General features: G+C 42.0%; 1 protein-coding gene across 1 annotated transcript in view; it reads right to left on the bottom strand.

Moving 5' to 3' along the window:
* Positions 1 to 25979, bottom strand: part of ERBB4 (erb-b2 receptor tyrosine kinase 4) — a 484810-nt gene that overhangs the window by 7979 nt on the left and 450852 nt on the right. The window contains exons 21-25 of the mRNA XM_059476545.1: positions 17219 to 17374; positions 14110 to 14185; positions 11996 to 12142; positions 10041 to 10138; positions 9467 to 9637 (exon numbers count right to left, since the gene is read on the bottom strand). Coding sequence (XP_059332528.1) covers positions 9467 to 9637; positions 10041 to 10138; positions 11996 to 12142; positions 14110 to 14185; positions 17219 to 17374 — 648 coding nt within the window. The remainder of the gene's footprint in view (positions 1 to 9466; positions 9638 to 10040; positions 10139 to 11995; positions 12143 to 14109; positions 14186 to 17218; positions 17375 to 25979) is intronic.

Genomic DNA, 25979 nt, shown 5'->3' with positions numbered 1-25979 from the left:
TGGATTGGGACACCCAAATTGCCTTCTAGGATTAATTTAGTCTGGACTGCGAACAGTAAATGGCATACATCACAAACAAATCTTGGCATGGGAAACAACATACCCATACACAGCACAGAGAATTTCCTGTGCTGTTGCTGGAAAATCCCAGATAACAACCATATATTTTCAGTCTAACACTTCACCAAGTAGAGAAGTCAAAGATGACAACCCCACTAATGAAAATAATCTTTGAAGAGATGCCCAATTTGGGCACAAAACTCAGTATCCAGCTACACTGACAGGAAAAGGTAGGGGAAATGTTTTTCTGTAGCCTCCTCTCTTTGAGCCTGATGTCCAGGCTGGAAATAAAAGCATTCTGCTGCTGGAACCAAAGGCTTGGAAACCCAGCTGTTCTCTGGAGCTCAGAAACCTGCATCCATCCTCCACCCTACCTTCAGAGGGGCTGGCAAATGGATTTCAGCTGGCACAATCTGCACTTTGATCTAAGCACGACACAGGAATGGAGATGCAAGGATTCCCTTTGCCTTTCACTCTGTGTTAATGCATCTGAGTGTCAAACAGAGAGCAGAGCAGGAGCAGAGACAGTTGGCATTGCCTCTCTTTTCCTTCCAATCTCCTTGACTCCCCCATCCTTCCTTTCACCCATGACTAGCTTTCTGTCACTCTCTTCTTTAATACACTCTCCAAGACACTTTACAGTAATGGCACCTTTTAGCACTGAGCCAATTCCCCATGATTTGAGAGGGATGAGATGCCACTTCCCACCTGTTCCAACAATTCCCTGTGGGACAGAGGGGTCAGCACTGCTCTTGCTCTGTCCAAAACACAGGACCAGCAGAATCTTCTTTTCTGTACAAACCTCAAGCTTCAAATCCCAAAACAGGGAAAGGATGGAGAATAAGACCAAAACCACAACACACCCATGATTTTTTGATTGTGACATGGAAGACAAAAAATAAAAAAAGAAGAAAGGCACAAAAGAAAGTTGATGAGCGATGCTGGGAGCAGCAGCAGCCCCCTCCTAGTGCATGCTGCACTGCCATCTTCCCCAGCCTTTTTTATACAGTAATCAAAGGATATTCTGAGCCTCTCAAAATGCCATCAACCCTCATTGAGAATGAAATAGAGCACATCTCCATCGAAGCCTTTACAGCAGTAATCATTGCCACATGCTGGCCTGAACAGGGAGCTTTTACAGACAAAGATGAGTTTTAAAAATAAAATAAAAAAGCCTTCCTAAAATCTGAATAGAAACTTGATGATAATCTCCCAATTTTATTATGCAAGGGGGAAAAGAAACCCATAATTGTGCACTCTTGGTCTCTTAAAGCAAAGAATAGGCTTCTTGATGAAATGCTGAGTTGATATAGAGCAGGGCTGAGGTTCTGGTGGCAATAATAGTCTAAAAGAACTAACCATCCAGCTGATTTGGATAAAATAATCATTTTTCAACATTCTAAATCTACACTTCATCTGTGCCTCCTCCCACTTCTCCCAACTGCATCTTTTGGAGAGTCTTTTTATAGCTTTGAAAATTATTTTCCCCTCCCCTCCCGCAGCATTCAACAAGAAAGGCAGACTCTTTACTCTGGCTAACAAAGGGAGTTTTTAGGCTGTGCTGGCATTTAGCTCCATTGCATCTATGCTTAGAGAGTACAGTATTTAGTATTTATTTTACAGGATGCTCTCTAGTCCTCCTGCCACCTGGAGTCCTCCCAAAGCATTATCCCAGGAGTCCCACTGCCCTGGGACACTGAGCCCTCTCCACCTTGGGGACCAGACTGGTGTTTAAGTTGTTAAGCTGTAACTCCCTGCAGCTCAGCTTGGTGCACTTGCAAATCAGGCCCCCTGGTATTTTTCAGGTGCTTTTACTATTTTAAGAAAACCACAAATAGTGTTCCTCACAAATGGATATTTTCCACTAACAATTTCTGCTTCACATCTTGTCACAAAAGAAAAAATTTTCTCCCGGCTCTCATAATTATTTCCTGACTCTCAGTCCACTTTTCCATCTACTGAATTATGCAGAGTTGTTTAGCTTGCTGTTTTCTAAGAATGCCTCATCAGTGCAGTGTAAAAATATTTATTACTTACTCTTTTTGTATCTATTGACTTTTTCTTTTCAGGATAGAAAAGAAAATGGATCAGCTGTGAGCTCTCTTTACTGTTAACACAGCCAGCAGCTATTCATGGATTAAGCAGATGCTGCCTGATTTTAAACCAGTTTATATTAAAGCTCAATGAATTTACATGTCACACATCAAAGATGGAAGAATGTACAGCTCCAGCCTCTACCACCAGTTCCACTGAGCCTGCAGAAGGTACTGTGGGTGGTGGTTTTGTTTTTAATCCATTTTAAAATTTGTAGAAGCCAAAATACCATCCAGTTCTTTAGCAAAGTCTCTAACTCTTTATGCCTTTTAACTCTTTATCCCCTTCTCTGACTCTAAACTACATGCCTGAATACAGCAGCCTGACTGTGACAGAAAACAGCTAATGCATTAAAAAAAAAAGTCCTGTTTTAAGGCATTTCCCTGCAAAATCATGAGTTAATTTGACCAGTTGGTCCTGATAATCAGTTCAGGCTGAGAAGAGTTTACTCCTTGAGAGATCTCACTGATTTCAGCCAGCCTGGCTGCAAAGCAAGAAACTAATTGCAATAAAGCACTTTCAAAGTATTCTCTCTGAAGACCCAGGAATTATCTATTCCATTTGAGTCCTCCATAGGAATTTTTTCTGCCTTTCTCCTCTAGCAAGACTAGCACATTTTAAAAAGCACATATTTAAATAAAAGGCATTTAAATACCTGTTCTAGATACACCTAATTTTTATGAAGCTTTCCTTTTTTATGGAAAATATTAAGACCAAAATAATTTTTCATGTAATATATTTTAATAGTGTATTTCTGCATGCTTATTCTCAGTACCTCTTCACCCTGAGCAATGAAATTAGAATTAGTCTGGGTTCACCTCCTGCTTTTCATGGACAAGGTTGGCCTGGTGCTATCCACACTTTCAACAAAGACTACAAACAGAAGAATTTTCCAGAAGAAAAAAGGAAAAAGGAAAAATACTTGTGGTGGTGTGCCAGACACTAACTAAACACTAACAGTTCTTGGGAAGTGCTTAATGCAAAAGGCAGAGCAGAACAGAATGTCACTAAAACTTAGGAAAGCAGAAAATGGGAATTGGAGCTCTTGAAAGGGGGCTTGGTGGTCTTTCAGAATTACCCTAAATGTCTGAAGGCAGTAAATTGCTGAGACTCTCCTAGGGAAATACACAAAATGGAGTGTTTAGCAAAAGACATGCAGAAGGGCTTCATACAAACTTCTCCAAGTAATCATGCAGTTCTAAAGAAGCAAGAGAGCTGATCTAGAGTTACTCAGTGTAATCATCTGAAACACTGTGAAATGCTTTGAATCAATGTCTAGTTCATTTACAAGACCATCTGTTCTGGCATTGGAGATTTTATTCCCACACTTGCATAAGGAAGTGACAGAGGCAAAAAAAATGACTACTAAGATTTGCAGGAAGTGTTTGATTACCTTTTAAGGAGCAGCAATTAAAGAAAAGGGATAGAAATAACTCAAGAAGACCACAACCTGACAGACTGCCATAAGAGGTACCAAATTAGGGGATATTTTGGTCATATTATTTTTTGGGAAGATTCTGAAGAAGCAGAAAGGTGGCAAACACTACAAACAAACCAAGAAAAGGACATATGTGTTGTCATCATTGAACAGCAAACACATACAAATGGCAACATCCTGTTTATCCTATTAAGCAGAAGAATCAGAGAATCACAGAATATCCTGAATTGGAAGGGATCTCCAAGAATCATTGAGTGCAGCTCTTGGCCCTGCACAGGTAACCCCAAGAATCACACCATGAGAGCCAGAGATTTCTGATAGCTGGCAGCTCCTTAGATCTAGCACCAAAAATTGTGCATGGCAGGCAGGAACAGGATCCAAACCCTGCTAAAGAGTCAGCATTGATTGCCCAGTGAAACTGTGATGTATTTTCCACCCTACCTGACACAATCAAGACAACCTTTCTAAAAGACAAACTCCACCTCAAATAGAATTTCTGCATTTGATGCAGAAATTAAGAGACAAGAGACTCTTGTCTATGCTATGCCAGAAGGTTGGACAAGATGCTTTTAATTGCCCCCATGTGGTATTTGCCCAAGACAAAGAAGGAATTGAGAATCTGATTCCATGTTCTTAAAAGGCTAATTTATTATTTTATGTACTTATATTATAGAATGCTATACTAAAACTATACTAAAGAATAGAGAAAGGATATGGACAGAAGGTTTAAGAAGAACGATAATGAAAAACTCGTGACCTCTTCCAGAGTCCCAACATAGCTGGCCGTGATTGGTCATTAAATAAAAACAATTCACATGTTGGATAAACAATCTCCAACCACATTCCAAAGCAGCAAAACACAGGAGAAGCAATCAGATAATTGTTGTTTCCATCTTTCTCTGAGGCTTCTCAGCTTCCCAGGAGAAGAAATCCTGGAGAAGGAATTTTTCCAGAAAATATGACAGTGACATTCCCACACAGCCTCGAGGTCTCTTCACACACATTTTGGATTAACTTCAAGATGGAGCAGTTTTACTGCCATCAGTCCCATGTGGCCAGGACACACCTGGAGAAATTATTTGGGCAGGAACACCTAATTTCCTTCTCTTACAGGAAAAGCAATGGGGAGCAGGTGCTGCTAAACCCTGGACACAAGAGGAACCATGGTGAAGCCACAACTCCCTCCTGGCTTTGCCAAGGGGCAAGGATGCTGCACTACCACACCTAAGGCCACACCAGGTCCTGCTCAGAGAGCTGAAAATTGGCTCCCAGTGTCCCCCAGGCTGCTTTAGCCAAGCAGGACAATCTCCATGGACAGATGGATTAGACATCTCTGAAAAAAAAAAAAAATTGCTTGATATTTAATTGCAGGGTTGGCAATTGGTGCTTCCATGATGTACAGTGCTTGGAACAAAATTACAGGGACAGCATCAATAAACAGTATAGACAGTTTTCATCAGGAATTAGCCAAGGATTTAGAGCAAAAAGCATTGTGGGGCACACAGAGTGCTTGCTGTATTAGCATTATCTCTGCACACACAGGACAGCACTCGTTACAAATACCTGAATGAATCATCTAATGGATGGGAATGCAGGACACTTGAGCACTAGCTGGGGTCCTGTGCTCATGGAAGCACTGCTGAGGATTCAGCTTATCTCTCAGAAGCACTGGGCTTCTAAAACTCTATTTTTCTGGAGTATCTCTGGACAGTGGAAAATAAAAACTGGAAAAAGCCAGAGACAAAATTGCAGCGGAAGAGTTTCAGATCCAATGAAAGAATTCAATTTAGCTTAGGATGCTAATTTTTATTTAAAAGCTGGATTTCACAAGAGAGGCCAGGGTCAGAGCCTGTGCCAGCAGCACAGGTAAGTCCCAAGGACATGCCAGCAGGGAGCCAGCATGGATGTGATGGAAATGCTGGAGCTGTGTCTGAACCTTGCAGCTTCAAAAATCTCTGTAACCCTTGGCGGAGGAAGGATGTGAGACTTTCTTGGGAGATGGCAACTTCCCAGAAGCCTTCCCTCTCTCCAGTCTTCTATCCAGGGGCAGCAGCACTGCAGTGCCTCTCCCACCAAGAAGCTGCAAGGATTTAGACCTGAGACCAACATAGGGAAACTTCAGGGCTTTCCTGAGAAAGTGAACACTCCTGCTCTTCCTTTGTGGGAATCAAAAAAACAGAAACATCTACAGACACTGAGGAGTTTAATCTGCAGCCTTGGAAGGGGCATAGATTGATGTAAAAATAAGCTACACAGACATTAAGTAGAAAAATCAAACTTATGTTTCTATAGTTGTTAGTAAGAATATACCTTAAGTAAGAAACTGTATTAATAAGATAGTGAAGGGTTTATAATGTAGAGATGTGATTGTACAGAGTAGAAGAGAGTTCTAAGAACTCAGAATTTTCTTGTACTTATAGTTCTTAGAGAGTATTGTAAGTACAAGAAAGTTCTAACTTCTAAGAGTTTAGAAGTTATAACTGAAACATGTGTATAAGTGTAACAAAAGCCTATTAGACAAAAGTACCCACAGTACAGTAGGAATAAGTAAAGGTGATAGGTTAGAAAAGCAAAATACACCTTGTGGCAACTGTTCGTTAGATTAGAAAGTTCTATATTGTCTTGTAACAAAGAACTTGTGCCTACTTTGAGCTATGGCTGACTGCTTGCTCCTTTAAAATCTCACAGCCTCTGAGACTGATGTTTATCTGAGCAATAAATGGTTCTCAGCCCAAAAACAGTCCCATCCCTTCATTACCAGCAGCAATGATGATATTCCTTGACTTCAAAGCCTATGTTTGTGATCTCCTTGCTTTCCTCCTGCCCACCTCTGTCCCCAAGGAGCTGTACTGATGAACATTCAACCAGAGCTGCCAGCACAGAGAAGGAGCACGGTGCCCTGATGGACTCCTTGGTCACTAAACCTGCACTGGAGCAGCTAAGGTAGGAAATAGAGTATTTTCATGCTTCTTATTCCCTGAAAATGACATGGAGATCATGCAGCTCTTGTCTGTGTGCTTTTCTTCACCAAGCTGCTCACAATCTCCCCATAAATGCAATTTGCCAGACACAGTGAACACAAGCTTCCAAAGCTGTATCCTTTCATTTGGTGTCCATGGCTGCAGCAGCACCATAATGAGTTTGTGCAGTATCAATATGCACAAGCATAAATCAGAGACTATCCAAAGGAAACACCCAGACAGAATCAGACAAGTGCAGATACAGAGCTCTGACAGCATTTCACTTCCATGTGACTCCTGTAGCTGACATCCATCTGTACTGGGCCATGCATAGCAGATGCACTATTACCTTAAAGGGGGGATTGTCTTATGTTTAAATCAATCTTCACTAAAAGAATAGTGAATGTACTGAGAAACTGCTTCACAAAGGCAGCAGAAATGTATGTGGATTTCTGCACACAGGTATTGCCTCCAGAAAACACCTCTGCAGAGGAAACCAGGAGTGCAGGGCTTCCAGCTCAGCCCTCTCTGACCTCTCTGTCTGATCTGGGTCAGGCAGCTTGGCTCACAAACTGCAGACTTTTGGCAAAAGGTAATTCCAGCTTTGTTTAAATGTTAAATTGTTGTATAATGCCAGAGAAAAACTCCCAGCAAGTTACTGAAAAGAGGATACAGTCTTGCTACTGTCATTAAATTGAATTGCAAAGCAAAGCTCCCACTGTCTTTAGTGGTACAAGATCAGTTTCAAACCAAGATGAGAAATTGTGAGCTGAGGAAAGGAGATGTCATGTCAAGAATGTGATGGAGTCTCTCTGTATGGCAAAAATGAGGCCTGGGGTCTCTTTCTGCAGCTCTGCTGAGTTCAAGATCACGTGTGCAAGCAGCTGAAATGATGTGCTTTGAAGCTGGGAAAAGGCTTTGTGAAAGTTATTTAAATTTTCATGTGATAACACCACCACCACCACTAATGATAATATTTGAAATAAATGCCTGTGTTTTCATTCCAGGAATATCCCAGTGACCATGCTGGCTGCCTAAATAACATGCTGTAAATAAATCTTTCAGAATATGAACTCTAGGATTTTTACTGGAATTCCCTCAGCTCTAGTGGGCTCCTCAATTGGGCTGGTACCAAAACAGAGGGCAAAGGGAGCTGTTGAGAAAGCAAGTCCATTTTTCTTTCTCCTTTAAATGTGTCCCAGTGTTTCCAGGAAATATTGGAGTGGGATGACTATAACAAAGGCACTGTGTCAGACCCTGCCCTCTCAGCCTGTGTTGGTGTAAGAGGCAGCACTCCACGGGGGCAAATCAGGCTCCAGTGATTTACATCCCTGTGACACTGAGTGCCTTCCAAGGTAACTGCTGCCCTTCCATTCTTCCTCAGAAGTTGGCAGGAAAGGAAAAAACCTCTCCAGAGACAAACAGTAGTAAACCTGATGTATTTCAGATCACCATCAATTAACTCTTGTAGCCATAAATAGAAAGTTTCTCATTTATTGCTAAATAGTGCATCATCCCTACTTCACTGTCATTCAGGGAGGCAGGAGAAATGCTCCATGAATCCAGACATCTCTTTGCAACAATTTCCTCCCAAACTGGCTATTAAGGTCAGATTTTCTCTTCCTTACTCCCAGAAAGCCCAGATTCCCTCAGGAGAGGGTAAGGAGCTTCCTGCGGGTATGGCCAGAGCATGGACACTGGCTCAGGTTGTACACTTGGCTCTTACTCACCTCTTCCCTGTCTCACATGCTGTACTCAGCTCACATCTGGGTGTGAATTTGGAACCACGTCAGCTAAGGATAAGTGTCTAAAAGTGTCTAAACCATGAGAAAAAGCCAGCAGCATTTCAAAGGGACTATACTTAGTATTTAAACTGTGACTCTGGACCAAAAGGAGGCTGGAGAGAAAACAAGTGCCTGGTTAAAACACACCTGATGGCTGTGTGAATGCCCTCACATGATGAATGCATTTCACCAGCTCTTGGTTATGTGAGAAGGAATGGCAAGTGAAATGTTGAAAGGGTGGAGCCAAGCACAGGAACAGGCAGAGGAGGGAAAACAGATTCCAGATATCTTATTTAGCTCCTCACCAGCAGCAGGGCACAGACATGCAGGACAGGGATTCAACACCCCAGAGCTCCCACAGCAGGGCACAGACTGCTCTGCAGCTGTCAGGAGTTAGGGGGTAGAGAAAAACACCTCCAGAAAGGAATTTATCCCACTGGAAATGCCCAAGGTAGGCAGCAATGTTCAGTACCAGGAAATGAAGTGTGGAGTGAGAGCTCAGATTGTATCCCTACCCCTCAGCTGGTTGGAGTTCTGTGAGTTCTGTGAATTCCCCTGAACACTCTCTGAAGCCCCCATGTGCAGTGAAGAGCATTTCCTCCCCTGACAGGGAGGGTGCCCAGCTCAGCCTGCCAGCATCTGCCACATGCTCAGCACAAACACACATTTGGGAAGGGGGGCTATGAAAGCATCACATGCAAACAGGAAAAGGGTGCTGGCTTGGAAATCTGCCTCCATTCACAAAAGCTCCATTATCTGCATATTCCAGCTGCCCTCAGTTCCTCCAGTGGCAGCCCTGCCAAGAGAACAGGATGGCAGCACCAGGGCTGTGCACTTCCTGGCCACATCACAGTGCAGATGCAGCCCTGCTTGACTTCAGCAGCCTCAGCTGTGCTTTCAGGACAGGCAGCTCAAGCTGAGCCTTTGTTCACTCAAGGCTGGGCTATTAATTTAGAATTCACTGAGGCACAATTAACAGGGAGCCCAGTGACAACATTTTTATAGCTACTCTCCTTACAAAGGGAGCCTGTAATTCCCAAGGCAGTGCTGGCCTCTGTTTGACTGGTGTACTTAAATCTCCACCTGTGCTTTTATAATAACCAATATTTTCTGTCAGAGCTTGCTCTTACCCTGTTGGAATCAATTCTTGTCCTGGAGGTGTAGATGGGAGGAGGAATGTTGAAGGCTTGAGGAACAAGATACTCTTCAGCATCCATCATATCTTCCAGGTCTTCCTCATCAAGAAGATTTTGGAAGAACTTGCTGTCATTTGGGCTTGGGAGCTTCATACGATCATCTCCCTGAACAGATTGCATTGAGAGAGGAAAAACATCAAAAGATGGATTCACTTCCCAATGAGAGAATTTCAGCCTTCCTAATGCCCTGGCAGCCAGGCTGCAGGGATCACACATGCTGCTTTGTTTGTTCAAAAGCACTATATCCACATAATTTGTGGGTTTGTTTTGTTGTTTGGTTTTGGCATTCTTGTGATTGAGCTTTTATTCTTTCCTCTCTCTTTTTCCCATACAAGATCAGTTTCTGACCCAAGTTCTGACATATTTTGTGTAATATCTCAGCTATTTAGGCTCAAATAGGAGGGATGGGGAACAACACTTCAAAACATTCAAAGCCAATGCCCATAAGAGTTGGGTGCTGCAGAAAGAATTGTTTTTCCCTCCCCTGTGATGCTGCAGGGTTGCTCACCTGAATCACCAGGTATCTCTGAGGGTCTCGAGCCATTCTGGAGAATTCAGCAGCCAGCTCCTTGAATTTTGGCCGACTGTCAGCATCAATCATCCAGCCTGGATGAAAGATGAGAAAAAAACATTTAAATGTCAAGGGTGGAAATCATTCTGTTTTTTAAAATGCACAAGTTTGAAGTGCTTGATAGCTCTGGCCCAAAGAAAAGTTGCAATAAGGAACCCAGAAGAATGGAAAGTTGGAACTCTATGATTCATAAAAGGGGAATCACCTAGTTTTGGTCAGACTAGGTTGTTCCTTACTACATGGAATTTTCCTTTATTTGCTGGGCTCCTCTCTGTCCCACAGACAGCAACACCACCTTGCAATTTTCTCCACCTTGCACACTTGGATATCAGCCCTGACTGACTTTTATTAAGGATGTGTCTCACCACATGGGACATTTTTGCACTCAACAAAGCTCTTGCACAATTTAATTTCCACACCTCCATGCACAGTACAAGTGTTTTCAGAAGATACTTAATTTACTTCTAGTTGTCCTTTCCTTTTTTTTTTTTGCAGGGCTTTTGTGTACAAAGCAAAAGGGAAAGGAGTATATATGATGGATGAGATGTCTGCATGTTAATCTCACTTAAATTAAGCCAGAAATATCAGAGAGATATTTCTAATTCTTTTTAAATTAGAAGCATAACCTTGGAGGATACTGTCATTAGAGGGGGTATCTTGGAGATAAAAAACTTGGAAGAAACCATGTGCAGACTTTTTTTCCCTTTTTACTAGAGTAAAATATTCATAATTTTTTGTATTGGACTGCAAATGATAAAAAATAATCCTCTCTGTAGCATTTCTTCTATTAATTTTACTTTTTATTATTACTATTTCAATCATCATTCTTGCTACTAACAATAAAACCTTCGTGATTTCTTTCCTCAATATTTGGAAACGGGGTTTCTCCTCACAGCCTTCTCTGGCTGGGTATCCATGTGCCATAATTATTTTTAGTCCTATCTTTTTTACATCAGAATCAATTGTCATGGAAATGACAAGGGTTTACAATAACAATCAGACAATTTTGTCTTCAAGAATATGAGATAACATCTGACAGTAATAAGAGGCTGAGCTAACTGAGCCCTTCATAGCTAACAATTGCAAAACTGCAGAAGATGTGCAGACAGTATTTAAATGGAATTTACAGTATCTTGGGAAGCTTTTGTTTGGCAGCAGCAGCAGCTTGCTCTGTTTCCTAGCTCTGCCAGAGACTACCTATGCAAATGTTCTAAACCAGGGTCCCTCCTGCAGCCAGCACAGAGGTAGCAAAAGTGACAATACCTTACACTTCACCATATGAACATCCTAAACCAAACTGTACTAAAAAATACAAAAAAGGATATAGACAGAAAGCTAAAATATAATAATGAAAACTTGTGACTCCTTCCAGAGCCTTGACACAGCTTGGCCATGATTGGTCATTAAGTAAAAACAATTCACATGAAACCAATGAAACAACCACCTATTAGTAAACTATGTCCAAACACATTCTAAAACAGCAAAACACAGCAGAAACAAATCAGATAATTGTTGTTTTCATTTTTCTCTAAGGCTTCTCAGCTTCCCAGGAGAAAATCCTGGGCAAAGAGATTTTTCAGATAGAAATATGACGGTGACAATAAGAGGCTGAGCTAACTGGGCCCTTCATAGCTAACAATTGCAAAACTGCAAAAGATGTGCAGACACGGTTGAAATGGAATTTACAGCATCTTGGAAAGCTTTTGTTTGGCAGCAGCTTGCCCTGTTTCCCAGCTCTACCTATGCAAATGTTCTAAATCAGAGTCCCTCTTGCAGCCAGCCTAGGGGGATCAAAGGTGACAATTCCTTACACTTCACCATACAAACATTCTAAACTAAACTATACTAAAAAATACAAAACTACAGGGGTATCAGAAGTGACAATTCCTTACACTTCACCATCACCATATAGACATCAATAGTGCAGATTGGGGGCTGGGGCAGGCGCTCTCCCTTCTCCAGCAGGTCGGCGATCTCTCGAGTTGGAATTCCATCGTATGGCTTCCCACCAAAGGTCATCAGCTCCCAGATGGTCACTCCTAGGCAGAAGAAAGAGTGTCAGTGTTTGGGGTCACACTGCTCAGATTCCCTCAGAGCAGAGTAGCCTGGCCTAGTTCTGGACTGCAATCTCTTCTCCATCAGTGCCTGGAAAACTGAAGTTTGGACTGGGGAGACAGAACAAGTGGCTCCTTATGCCTAGTTGCCATCTGGGCTTAAACCATGACAGTCTGCCACTTAAAAACTCTGGAAAATGGTGAAACAGCACTTTGTGGTAATCTTCAAAAGAAATTTCCCCCATTTTTGTTCGTATAAGAAATGGCATGATAAACCTGAGGCACACAAGAAAGGTCTGAGACAAATGAAGGGTGGTAAAGTAAATGGGTGCAATAACAAAAGAATGCATCACACTCTTTTATCAAAAAGGGAAATGAGTGCCTGATGCACTCTATTATTTTAAGAGGAAAAAACACAGATGTTCCCTAAATCAGAGCATCAATTTCCTACAAAGGTACAGCACTGAGTAACATGAGGTCATTGGCTTTGCCTTGGAAGACATTCACAGCCACTGCTATCATTTTTTCCCTTAAATCACCTCATGGATGTGAGTTTATCATAGTGCTGTACTACAAACCCAAGGTTCTCTTTTTGAGAAGCCATAGGATTTGTTTTGGCTTCAGAGCTGGAACTAAAGATCATATATCATAAGTAAAATAATTTGTGCCTGAACAGAATCTTAAATACTCAATATGCTGCTCTCACACTGTTTTGTTTTAACTTTTATTTGAATTGCAAAGGTCATTTTAAGCATGTACCATATTTTGACAATTGTCATGCTAATGTGAAAAGTGATGGGCAAAATTACCACATGAGTAAACCACATTTATTTCACCCTCATTCATCTCCCTGCTGATATTAAATAACTATTGTTAATATTGTTAACTACTGTCAATTGTTTATAGTCTTTGTCTTTCTGATTACAGAATGGATTTCTGGATTCCCTGCAATTAAAATGAAGTTCATAAATGAAGGCATATTTTTTCCTGAGTGATCCAAGGTATGCAGAATTTGAAGAGAATGAGCAGCTTCACAAGATCAATTGAACTCTCCTAGGCTCTTTTCAGCTGACTAGAAGAGGGCAGCTACCCAGCCACAGCAAACAGTGTCTTTTGCTGCTACCCACAGGTAAAAGTGAGTAATGAATAGAGCTGCACACCCTTTTGCCTCAGAATAATATGGCAACAGGAAATGCAAGTAGGACTCCGTAGCCCCAGACATTGCTGCAAATTTTCATTTACAAAGGTATACATGATTTTATGAGTAATAGCTGTACCAGATAAACAGGCAGAGACTTCAGCAGATGTGGCAAACAGCTCATCTGAATAACCATTAGCAACCTGAAGGAACACCTCATTTCTCAAATATGACTTTTTCTCTGTGTGTGTAGCTCACCAATCCCCAAGTTAGCTGTGAAATTAAATAGATGCTTGTTCTAGTTAGTTTGGAGAGCTTGTCTCTTCCTTTTCTTTCTCTTGCCATATTTGCTCTGTATTATGACAAAATCCCTTTTATCTGACTCTAGGTAGAGAAAGTCCCATAAGCCTGAAAATGTTTTTTGACATTCATGGCTTTTAGAGTTGAGCTTTTCAAAGACTGCTGAAAATTGTGACCTGCAGCTGTATTTTTATGAATCCATGGCTAAGCTGAAAGAGGTCTTCTTCTGTCATAATAATCAGCCAAACTGCTACCAGACCAGAGCTGGAGGCACTCACCCCAGTAGGGAACATCATGATAATATATTTCAGTGAGCAAGGCAGTAACACAGGAGACAGTAACAATTGCTGCTGAGAGTTACACATTTAAAGGAAAAAAACCCCTCAAAACCTGAGGAGCAAATGCCTCTGGAATTAACTCCCTTGAGAAAAAAGATATCTTTAACATACTAACACAACTGGGTTTAATGCTTTTAAAAGACACAACTTTTGAAACTAATCATGTGCAGATTTACCATAGCTCCACACATCACTCTGATGGGTAAATTTCCTGTAGTGTATGCACTCCAGAGCCATCCACTTAATTGGCATCTAGGGAAGGACAAGAGAAATGTAACCTTAGAAATACATTATTAAAACAATACAAACACATCCTGTGTGAATACAACAACTTTTTCTCCCCATCTCCTTCAATGTGAGATTGAAAAAAAAAAGAGGAAATGGCTGTTCCTGCCCTCTAGAATGGGGTTGTGCCTCATAAAACGTGGAGTTGGGAAAGATGAACCAGTTACCTGCAGAACTTGTGATATTTACTATTCAGAAGTAATGGAACAACCTGTGGTTTCATCAAACCTTTGTAAAGAGGGACCAGTGAAGAAATTGTATGTAATTCCCTTAGACCTGAAGTGCAGCAGAGAAGGTAGAATGCAGGAGCTTTTGTTCCTTAACAGTTTGCAATCTCTGCAATCTGAGATAGCAACACTGCTATCACAACTGCTCTCTGATGAGGCCAGGTTACAATGCAGTGACCAAAACATTTCACTGTCCCCATCATCATCATCATTATCATGGTAAACAGGCAACTAGGAGAATTTGCAGTGCTTTATTGTTAACTCCCAATATTTGTTAGAAACCATCCCAGGAGCCATCCCAGCTCTCTGTATCAGCACAGCAGTGGGAGAAGCTGTTCCCCAAACTAAGTCAGCAGCCCCACGTTCATTCCAGTGTCAGTGAATCTTTTCTGACAGAGAAGGGTGTGCAGGCAAACCAAACCTCATTCCTGCATTCCAGCCCACCCTCTTGAGTTCCTGTTAAAATGGGATTCATGGTGTTTCCCATTCCTGAGCTGGGCCTAGCAGGCACAGTTGATGCCTCAGGTTTTGGCTTTTATATTTTTCAGATTCTGTGCTGGTTTAGTGTGTAGTTCTGAGTTTCGTGTTAGGGATGGTGAGCTCTCTGCACAGAGCAGGGAGACAAAACAATTCTTTCTCTAGCTGGGGACCAAGGACAAATGATCCAAATTTCAGCCCCAAGAGCATAAACAATGGTGAATTGAAGAGAGAAAAACAGGGATGGGACTTCATGGACAATTAACTCCAATATGCAAATGGACCAGAACTTATAAAAGTGTGAGACCCCGTGACCAGTTGTCCATTTTGTGACCATTTTGGTTCATCTCAGGTGAAGCCCTGGCTGGGCTCTTGTGCTGCCCAAGGTGGATCTATTGAGGCCTTTTAATAAATCCCTACTTTATTCTTTAGCCCAGTCTAGTCTTTGTTTTAAGTTAGCCTTTACAAGGCCTCACAGCCTTGCAGTCCATGAATTTCTGAAGGACAAACATTTAGGAGATTTTTACCTGGCAGGGACTCCTATGGGTTGCCTCCAGTGTGGAACTATGGAAGAGGTACTGGAATAAACCAAATGGATGAGTAACTGCAGGCAAAATCTGAACAGATGGTGGGTGTAAAAGCAGAGGATGTGTCTTCATTCAAACCCTTATAAAACTACCTTCCATGAAGCTCACTAATGAACATAACCTATAGAGTTAAGGCAAAAATAGCACCTTGTAATAAAGGCTGCCTTAACTCTTGCAAAGACAGTTCATCCTCCCCCACTGCACTCTGCAGAAGTGCATTGCTTTCACTCCCATTGGATCCCAGATGTGAACAGGTGCCTGAAGGAGCAAAGATGCCTTGCTCATGATGGGATAACTCAGGTTGGAAGTGATTCAGGAGGCCTCTAGTCCCACCTAAGGTTCTCAGCAGGTTCAGGCCTAGGAAATTCGGCCAAGTTACTCAGAGATTTGTCCAATCTGGACTTGAAAACCTTCAAGGATGGAAACTGCACCACCTCTGTTGACAACCACTTGATTGTCCAGTCTGAACTTCCCTTAGCATGCTCCCAGTACTGATTTCACAGGATGCTTTTCTGGACCTGGGAAGTGATACATCTCCCCTAATTCCTGCTCCAGAGCTCTCAGCAGGGTAACAAGCCCAAGACAGCTGCCAGGGAACAGCTGGTTTGCAAAGATCAACTCTTTTTGTGTCATTTACTGTCAGATGGAGGGAAGAGCCTGAGGGGCTACCAAGAACAGGATTACAGAAATGAGGGAGCCAGGGGAAGCTGCCAAAACCCCACCTTCCCTGCCAGGAGGTATCTTCCCATGGGGAAATGGGAAAGCACTGGTGGCTCCTCTCAAGCTCTTCACCTCCCTGACTGCCCTGGCCAGGTGATCCAAGGGCAGCAGGCACACAAAGAAGGCAGCAGCTCATCCCAGAGAACAGCACACACTGGCACAGCTGTTTGTCCCAGCCAAGGGCATGAGTGAGCACAAAAAACCACAGAGACCAAGGAGAAAGAAAGCAAACTGAACATCCAGGGAAAGGAATGACAGGTGAAGCAAATCCTTTGGGATTCTGTGACAGATTGAAATGGGGAATTTCAAGATGTTTAGGGAGCAGCCAGAAGCACCACCTACTTACTGCCTCCTGAATTTTATAATGCATTAATCTGAAATTGGCAGAAATGAGGTAAGGCACTACATGGCCATGGTGTGGTTTGCTGGAAAGTAATAGGGGAAAAGATCTGGTTGGAAAGTTATTATTATTTTAGTGGCCTGGAATTCAGCATGGTATTGGAGAGGTGGACACAAGACATAACTGCAAAGGTTCTTCCAATGTGATAGAAGAGCTAAATTCTCATGTTCTGTGGCCTTCCCTTTTGTTTTCACAAAAATTACTTGTCTGGGAAAGTGGGACTGCACATTATTGAGGTGTACACTGGCCAGAGAAACAGGCTGGGCAGGAATGCCCCAGAACATCCACCACTCATTGAACCAAAGTAGTCAAAACAAGACACAAACTGGAGCATGTGAAAAAAACCCCAATTCTGAGTGTGAAAACTGTTAGTGCAATTATATTTCAGTGCCTGGAGAAGCTCACTGTGCAAAAAACTAGCAGCTTTTATGTGTGCTTTCACAACAGAGTTCTTCTGCAAGGCAGGGCTTTGCTCAGGCGCTGACAGACTCTGTCACACAGTCCCACAGGGACACATTGACCTAAGGAGGACCTTCAGGAGCTTTGTCACAGCATGGCAGATTTACCTGCAGACATGTTCAGTGCTCACCTTGCCCCCATCAGCATTATACTCCTTTTCATCCCCTTCCAGGAGCCTGGCCAAGCCAAAGTCAGTGATTTTCACATGGTTTGGTGATTTCACCAGGACATTCCTGGCTGCCAGGTCCCTGTGGACAAGTCTCCTCTCTTCCAGGTACATCATTCCCTGAAGGAAGAAGAACAGTACAATAACGCTAATTAGTTTCACATGGTTTTGGAGAACTAACTTTCACTGGTGACATGCAAAATGGCTGGTTCAATTATGAATATTTACAATGAGAAAATGGCCTAGAGGGGAGAAGTTCAACATTGCTCTTGCTCTGAGCAGGAGGCAGAATAAGATGACCTTGAGTTAGTCCAGTATGAATGATTCTGTAAGATTCAATTACCAAAGAGAAAAAACCCAACAAAATAATAAATAGATAGCTCTTTTGCTTCAGCAAGCTTAAAATCTGGAAATGTGAGACAAAGAAAAGAAATATTATGGTCCTTGTTCTTCAGACAGGAAATGTGATGATCATAAAAAATAATCAATTTAGCCAGAGACCCCAGAAATTAGAGCACACTGGGAAACAATCCCAGCTCTGTCACATTCCAGACAAGCGTCTTTAATTCAAGACAAAGATCCTTGTCCATCTTCAAATGGTTTCTTAGTTGGTCACAAATTTTCACTATCCTTAGAGGATTAGAAGGAAAACAATTCTTTATTCCAAGTGCTGCAACTCTCTCACCTTTTCACTCCCTTAAAATATTGCCTGCAGGATTATAATAAGGCATTAGATCAATGGCCCTTTTTTATGAGCATATATATTCTGTTAGAAGTATATTCTGTTAACAAGCCCATCCAGCTGCCTTTAAAGATAAGGTAACATATACTCAAACTGCCTGGCCTTAACCTTATTCTTATTCTGATGGGACCACCATCCACCAGCATATGGAAATGTGCACCATGCTCTGTGACACTGAGATCAACACCAAAGCTTGGTCTGATTAATTATATAACACACAAAGGATAGTTGGGCAGGGTTACAAGCCTATAATTTCATTAAAAAGCATTTATGACATTAACCACCATTATTAGAACTTAGAGATGAAATCACACACTTGACAATTGCCTTTAAGGTATCTCTTAATATATTAGCTCTGTATAATATTTATGATAATTTTTAAAAAGTCATTGCTGAGTACCAAAGAGATCATATTATCCCATAATACAGATGATAATGCAGAGAGTCACATGTAGTGATTAAAATAACCAGATTACTCAGTGCCATGGGCCAGATTTGGTTATCCCTCCACAGCCTGAGGAGCTCACAGGTACCTGTCCCCACACAGGCTGCCTCCCATGCTCTGTGGACAGGGTGCCCAGGGAAGCTGTGGCTGCCCCATCTCTGGAAGTTTCCAAGGCCAGGCTGGATGAGGCTTGGAGTAGAAAACACCAAATCATGTTTGGAGCAGCCTGGGATAGGGGAAGGTGTCCCTGCCCATGGCAGGTGTGGAACTGGATGGGCCCTAAGGTCCATTCCACCTCCAGGACTCTATCAAAGTGCATGTCTCTGCAAAAAAAGCACCAAATGGAGCCCTAAACTGGTTTTAAGTGAAAGATTTCAATGCAAACACCAGTCAAAGCTTTGAAAATTGTGGGAGAATATTTGGCATAAACAGTATTTCATGCAGTCAACATGAAGGGCTGTTAAAGAGGACACAGGGGCTCTGGCATAAAGCAACTGAAGTTATTCTTTACAAGCACTGCTACTTGCAGCAAACACACCCTCCTGCCAAGTGCAAACCAACATTTTTGGCTTTTGACCATCAGAATTGTAAGTCTTTAAAAGAATAATGTTTTTTGAGATCAAATCAAAAGACAAATCTCATGGGCTAAACAATTGTGAGTCACACAAGAATCACACCCTGATACCAGTTGATGAGGGAATTCTGCTGGCATCAGAATATATCAGGCCCAAATAAAATTATAATCTTTAATAGATTAATTTGTACCTATCAGCACTGAAACATTATGAAAATGTTGCAGATTTCTTTCAGCCAAAATGAAAACACAGAATTTGTCTTGTGAAAATCAAAAGAGATGAGCTGTAGCAAGGCTTTAGCCTCCTGTTTCTAGTTAATGATGGCAGAGATGGATGGTGAGGTCTGCAAAAACATCCTTCATTGAAAGAGTTACACAACCTAGTTCCTAACCATTTCTCTTTGGTCTTATTTTACTGTCTCTAATTTCAAGCATTTTTTCAAACCTATAGGCTAAAGCTTTAGGACATTTCACTGTTTATTCTATTCATTCATTTCCATTATTCCAATTTTGTGCTATTATTTAGTATCACTTTTGCAAGATTCTATTTCATTCATCTTAACCTCACACTATCTTAAGAACTAGAAAAATGTGTAATCACCAACACCTTTCACTGCTGCTCAGCAATGCCACAGCTGGTTTTCTTTTCTTTTCTGCCCAGAAAGAGGGCAGAAATAACTGCCTGTGGATCATTGCAGTTTGCCTCACCTCTGTCAAACAACCTTCTTGGGGTGCCTCCCACCTGTGATGCCTAAAAGCCAAAACCAACGCCTGTAGGGTTGGTTGGCAACTACAATAACCTCTGCAGGGCCCATGGTCTGCAGAAATGTAAATCCTCTTGGGAATACCCAGTGGAAACATGTTTGATTTTCCTGATAGCCTATCAATAAGCTTTAAATGTGGGTGGCAGAAGTATAAAATAATATAGATATATATATTCACACACACACACACATATATATGTATATATATGTATATATATATATAAATATATACATATATTTATATATATATAAAAATATAAAAGTTATATATAAAATATAAAAATACATACATTATATATAATATGTCATATATAAATTATATTTATATATAAATAATATTTTATATATATACATACACACATATATATATATATGTATATATTTTCAATAAATGAGACTATCCAAATGGAAGGAAAGGAATCTAAAAAAAGGGGAATCCTCTAGTAGGAGTCCTTGTAAAATATATGTATTGTGTAAGTGGCTGTGCCCCAATCCTAGTTTTTCTAAATGAGCTACAGCTGTGAAGTCCTTAACTGGGCAGCAGCTGTGGCTCGTGAAGGCAACTGGGATAAAAGGGGGTGGGCTTTCTGGTCAGGGAGAGCCTTGATTGTGAAGCAATAACAACACTGCTGAGAAGAACTGCTTGTAAGGTATGGGACTCTAGAAATAATACAACAGCAATATGAATACAACAAGTGGTGACCCTGATGTGATGGAGAGATGCAGCCTACGAGCTGTGGAAGATAGGACAGCTGGGACTCTAGAAATATAGCAACAACAAGACGTGATAGAAGACAGGACAGCCAAGAGCTGTGGCAGCCTGAGAGCTGGGAAGAAGCATGGCCTTTGAGTTGAGGAGCTGTGACAGTCAGGAGCTGTGAGAACATGGCCTTTGAGCAAGGAGCTGTGGTGAAACACAGCCTTTGAGCCATGGGGAAATGTATGTGTTGTACTTGAATACCTGTAAGTAAAAGAAAAGGGGGAAATATAGTAGGAGTCCTAGTAAAATCTATGTATTGTGTAAGTGGCCTTGCCCCAATCCTAGTTGTTCTAAATGGGCTGCAGCTGTGGCTAATGAAGATAACTGGGATAAAAGGAGGTGGGGCAGTCAGGGAGAACCTTGGAGGAGCCCTGACAAAGAAGCAGGAGCAGCACTGCTGTGAAGAGCTGCTTGTGGGAAAACCACCCAGAAGGTATGGGACTCTAGAAATATTCTAGCAACAGTATGAATTAGAACAGAATCCTACAGTATTCACTGCAGCAATACTGTCTAAACATATTATGCAGAGAAGCACTATCTGAAGACATTTTTGAACACGGCAGGGGAAAAAAAAAAGCTCTATATGAATCTTTAATCTTTTAATATGATACAGAAGTTTGATAAAAAACATATAGTTGGTGGCATCCCCACCCAAGAAAAGACATGAGAGAATACCAGGAGGACATTTTATGAGTTGAACAGACTAAAAGTTATTCATTAAGGGCTATGAGAAAACATCTTTTGCAATTTTATTAAGAAGTGTTTATAAATTTTTTGGCACTGTGACAGCTTTGGAATGGTCATTTCTGGTACAGTTAGGTTTGGTATTTTACAAGAAAAATATCAGACCTGAAAATGAGAAAATGTGCTGGCAATAAACAGAAGTGGGACAGTGGAAAGGAGGGACAGCTTCCTGATCTTTCCAAGGATTGAACTTCAGTGGAGACAACATCAAATTAAGTTCATAAAGTCTTAGGATTCCCAGTGCTGTGGAAGTATCACCAAAGCTGGGCTTTGGAGGAAATAGGAGAAAAAAAGGATTTTTTAAAAAAGGAAAACAAAGCTTTCTGGCAAATCACGGCTTTGAGATCTGCCTTGAAGTTGTGGCCATAATTTGCTGTTCTCTTTATTATAGCCAGTGTTACCTCCTGCTACTGCTGTAATTTGCCTCCCAGTTTCTGGGGAAAGCTCTTGAGCAGAGCCTCCATCTGCACAGGTCAGAGTGTGAGAGGTGTGAGCACAGACCATTCCAGATGCTGTAAATTAATTTCTTTCACTTTCCTGGACTTTTTGGAGTCCCACCTCCCTGCTGAGGATACTTCTAGATTTATTTCAAAAATCTGTGCATGGAATGTCCAAATCTGACCTGCAAGTCCTGCCTGAAAGTTCTTTCCCTCAGGTGCCTGGATTTCATCTCCAGAAAAAAAATACATTCATTACTCAGGACAGAATTCAAACAGGTATGTAAGTCATTAAATGCAAAATCCTTTTGGGATAATTGCTAGAGATGAACTCAAGTGTGTTGAATCACTAACTAAAGTTTAACATATGTCTTCTGTCTTGAATGACACAAGACATCATTTTGCAAGAACAAATCAAATTTAAAAATTAAGTGTAAAGACCTTCACCTGCCCCAAGATCCTCAGCAATACCAGCTCACAGCAAACCCCCTGTAATTACTTTTTTTTCATTTGTTTTCTACACTAAATATAATTGCTTCTCTAAATTGAGGGCATGTTGATCTTATCTCACCCAGGAATTAAGAGCAGCCTGTTGTTTTTTTTTAAATAACTTCCACCCACCAAAGCCAACACACATGGCAGATTTGTCAAATTCTTTCTTCAGCTACATGAAGGAAGAAAATTTCAAGCACAGCTCAATTCTCATGGACATTAATCTGCAGCCTTGGAGACTGCTCTCTTACCATCCTAATACCTCAAGGCTTGCTTTACAATGTGAGTCACTGCAGAAAGCCTCAGATGATCATGATGATCATCTTTTCCCCTGCCCACCCCATGGAAAAGGTGTCATTTTGCTTTGGGCTAAGAATACATTTTAAAGGAAAGCACTGTGCCCTTTGTTGGCAGGAGCAAGCACACTAAGGCAGGTAGCTGCTCCTCCAGGGAGAGCTGTGGGACAGAAACACGGACACTGCTCAGAAACATGGACACTGCTCTGCAAGGCCCTGACTCAGCTGCAGAGCTGGGATGCCCTGAGCTGGCACTGGAGGTCATGGCATTTACATTCTTTGAAAAAATTCCTTCACCCAGGATCCTTGTCCTGGGAAGCTGAGAAGCCCCAGAGAAAAGGAAAACAATTCTTATCTCATTTGCTTCTCCTGTGTAGTGCTCATGTGGAATGTGTTTGGAGATTGTTCACCCACAGGTGATTGTTCCATTGGATTCTGGGATGAGTTGTTTTGGCTCTTTGGGCAATCAGGGCCAAGCTGTGTTGGGACTCTGGAAAGAGTCAGGAGTTTTCATTATTATATTTTGAGCATTCAGTAAGTATCCTTTCTGTATTCTTTAGTATAGTTTAGTATTCTTTAATATAATACAGTATCATAAAGTACTAAATTAGCCTTCTGAGAACATGGAGTCACATCCATCACTCCTCCCTGCCAAGAGGATCCCTACAAATACAATAGGAGGTCAACTCACAGCCAGGGGGAGGGAAGGGGATGATACCAGCCTGAGCTGGGGACTCACTTATACCTTCTAAATGAATCCTCACCCATTTGGGGCACCATTTGTGTTGGCTTGTGGGGTTTTGTTCCCTTTCACAGGACAGGACTGCTGGTGTTCATTCCTTGTGCTTTATTGCAGCCTCAGCCTCATTACATGGCTGAGGCAATTGGAAGATGGCAAAGCTCATGTCCAGCCAGCAGCAGCCAAAGATTTCTTGTTACAGAGCATTTTAAAAACCTTCTAGCCAACAGCACATTGCTAAAGCTCACAGACAGTTGTTTTAACTAATTACTAAAAGCACACATATACCTGCTTCACACAATGCTTGTCTGCTCTCTATTAACCACACACATTAAGCTTAAAACCTTCTATCTAACTAAACATATTTTCCTGCAGCCTTAAGGTCTATCTTAGCCAAGCCAAAAACTCAAAACTATTGTTTCCTGCTCTTGCTTGCTGTACTATTGTAAGTTCTCTATCTTCAGACTGTGCAGCTGCAGTGGATTCTAAGTTTCTCTGCTCTGTTTCTGAGGCCTGCTCTTCCAGCTTTGTGGAAATCATCTTACCTTTCCCATTTCCCACAGTGGGATGTCCTGGGTGGGCTGGGAGCTGGCTCTGGAGGTCACCTCACAGCCAAGGAAAGGGAAGGGGGAATGATACCAACCTGAGCTGGGCACTTATGCTAAGCACACCTCTACCAGCCCACCTGCCAAGGGCTCCTGAGAATATCTGCAGTTCTGCCAGCCCTGGTGGAGCTGGCAAGGGAGAACCAGTCCTGTAAGCCCAAATATTTAGGAGTTCAATTCAATTATAGGGGGTGAGTTTCTCTCTCTTTGGTAAAGGGCAGACACAGAAAGCTGATGTGATAGTCATGTATTCCTTCTCATCTCCTGCTCACTTGAAAAGCTCTCAAGGTTTAATTTCTCTTCAGTCTGAGTTTGAAGCAATGTGCTATTAATGTGTAGCAAACTGTATCTCAGGGTAAAAATGCTTTTATCTCAAGCTGGCTATCTTCAGATACACTAAGTTGATATAACTATCTGGGTTTGCCTACAGCTGCTTTGGTCCTGTCCACCAAGCAGGACAAGGTGACAGAAACTCAGCCAGAGCTGCAGGTGTGACATGAGCAGAGGGGACACTGCTGATACAGCATTTTCCTCACAGTCCTGCTGTGACTTGGCTAAATCTTGTCAGATTAAACAGTTCAGAGTACACAGAAGCAAGATCAAGATTATCTATACTTGGCTCAAGAGGTGGGATCCCAGTGCAGCTGGATGATTGTCCCTATGGAAAGGCAACCAGTGAAAATCCAACTCCTGCACAAGAAACCTGAGCAAGGAAAATAGCAGTGATGTTTGGAGCACAGGTCAGTCTTACATCTCTCCATATGGCTCCCCCAGAAATACAAATTCTGTCTGCCCACAGGTGTGCTGGTTCAGCTGAAGCACAACACTGGGATGAGTTGGCTCCATATCAACCGCAGGAGAACACAACTACCTCTGGCAATATAAAAGTGCCAGTTGCACATCAAAAGAACAAATCTGGATAAAAAGAACTCAGCACCAGATATTTGCTTTGCACCATGCAAGTTCAGCTGTCCCAGAAGTAGGAATGCAAAAGCCTGATTTACTGCACTGCTAAACTCCATCCCAGGACACAAAATAAAGCACAACACGTAGAAACAAACTCAAGAAGCCAAAGTGAAGAGAAAGAGGCTATAAAGCTGATTAGATGAGAATTACAGGGAAAATGCAGCTTATTCCAAAATGACAGGTGAGTCACAAAGGGAGAAAGAGTGGATAGAATTGAGAGGAGAAGCAATTTCATAAGCTCATGACATTTCAATGCTTAATTGACTGGACTGAGCAGACATTTTGATGGGCCCAGGCCCACTCCAATCCTAAATTAACATCTCAGGAATGTCATCTCACCCCCTCACAGCACAGATAAGTGGGTCACTGCTAAATTGACTGGCTCTCAATTCTGAGCTTGTGGGGCCCTTGAAATAAAGTTCTCAGTGCTGGGAAGGTGCTGGAGCTCCTCAGGCAACACCAGGAGGGGAGTTTGTTCCACTGCAGCATCAAACATGTCCTTTGTCTGAACTCCTGTGGAAAGATGAGTTGTCTCCCAGGCTCCCTGAAATTATGCAGCTTTCTGGATCAGGTGGTGCTGAATATGAAGAGTCTGTGAAGCACTTCACCTTCTTCTAATGGAAAATGTTACATAAATCTATTCAGTAGTGTAAGCAATGAGAAGCAGGCCAGGTATTTATTTCAATACTGGCCATACTGGACATAGCTCTGAGTTCTGTTCCCACCTCCTGGCACATCTGTGCTGCTGCAAAGTTCATCCCCAAGTATGGGATTCCTCAGGGAGGGAGCTGTGCAGCTGGGCCTGATCTCCATTCTGCAATGGTCTCAGGTGCTTTCTTCAGACAGCTGGGTGCAAGGTGCTCTCCTGTGCCAGCACCATTCTCCATGCTGGGGGCAAACGCTGGCTGTGCCAGCCCTCCAGCCAGCCCAGCCTAGGTTACTCTCCCTTATTCCCAAGGAGCTGAAAAGGACAGGGATGCTCTCCCATTAGCTCTGAAGAAAACCACAGCTCAGGGCACTGCAGCCCAAAGAGGAGAGAGAAATTACAGCTGGTACACAGAAGTGTATCAGCAGTGCAGTTCTGGCTGCAACTGCACCAACAACACCTTTTTTTCTGTGAAAGAGGCCTTTAAACAAGAACTAACTGCCTAAATAACAAAC

Source organism: Ammospiza nelsoni, chromosome 7 (assembly GCF_027579445.1).
Source record: "Ammospiza nelsoni isolate bAmmNel1 chromosome 7, bAmmNel1.pri, whole genome shotgun sequence".
In the NCBI taxonomy this organism is placed as follows: Eukaryota; Metazoa; Chordata; class Aves; order Passeriformes; family Passerellidae; genus Ammospiza; species Ammospiza nelsoni.
This window is presented reverse-complemented; position numbering and strand designations above follow the sequence as displayed.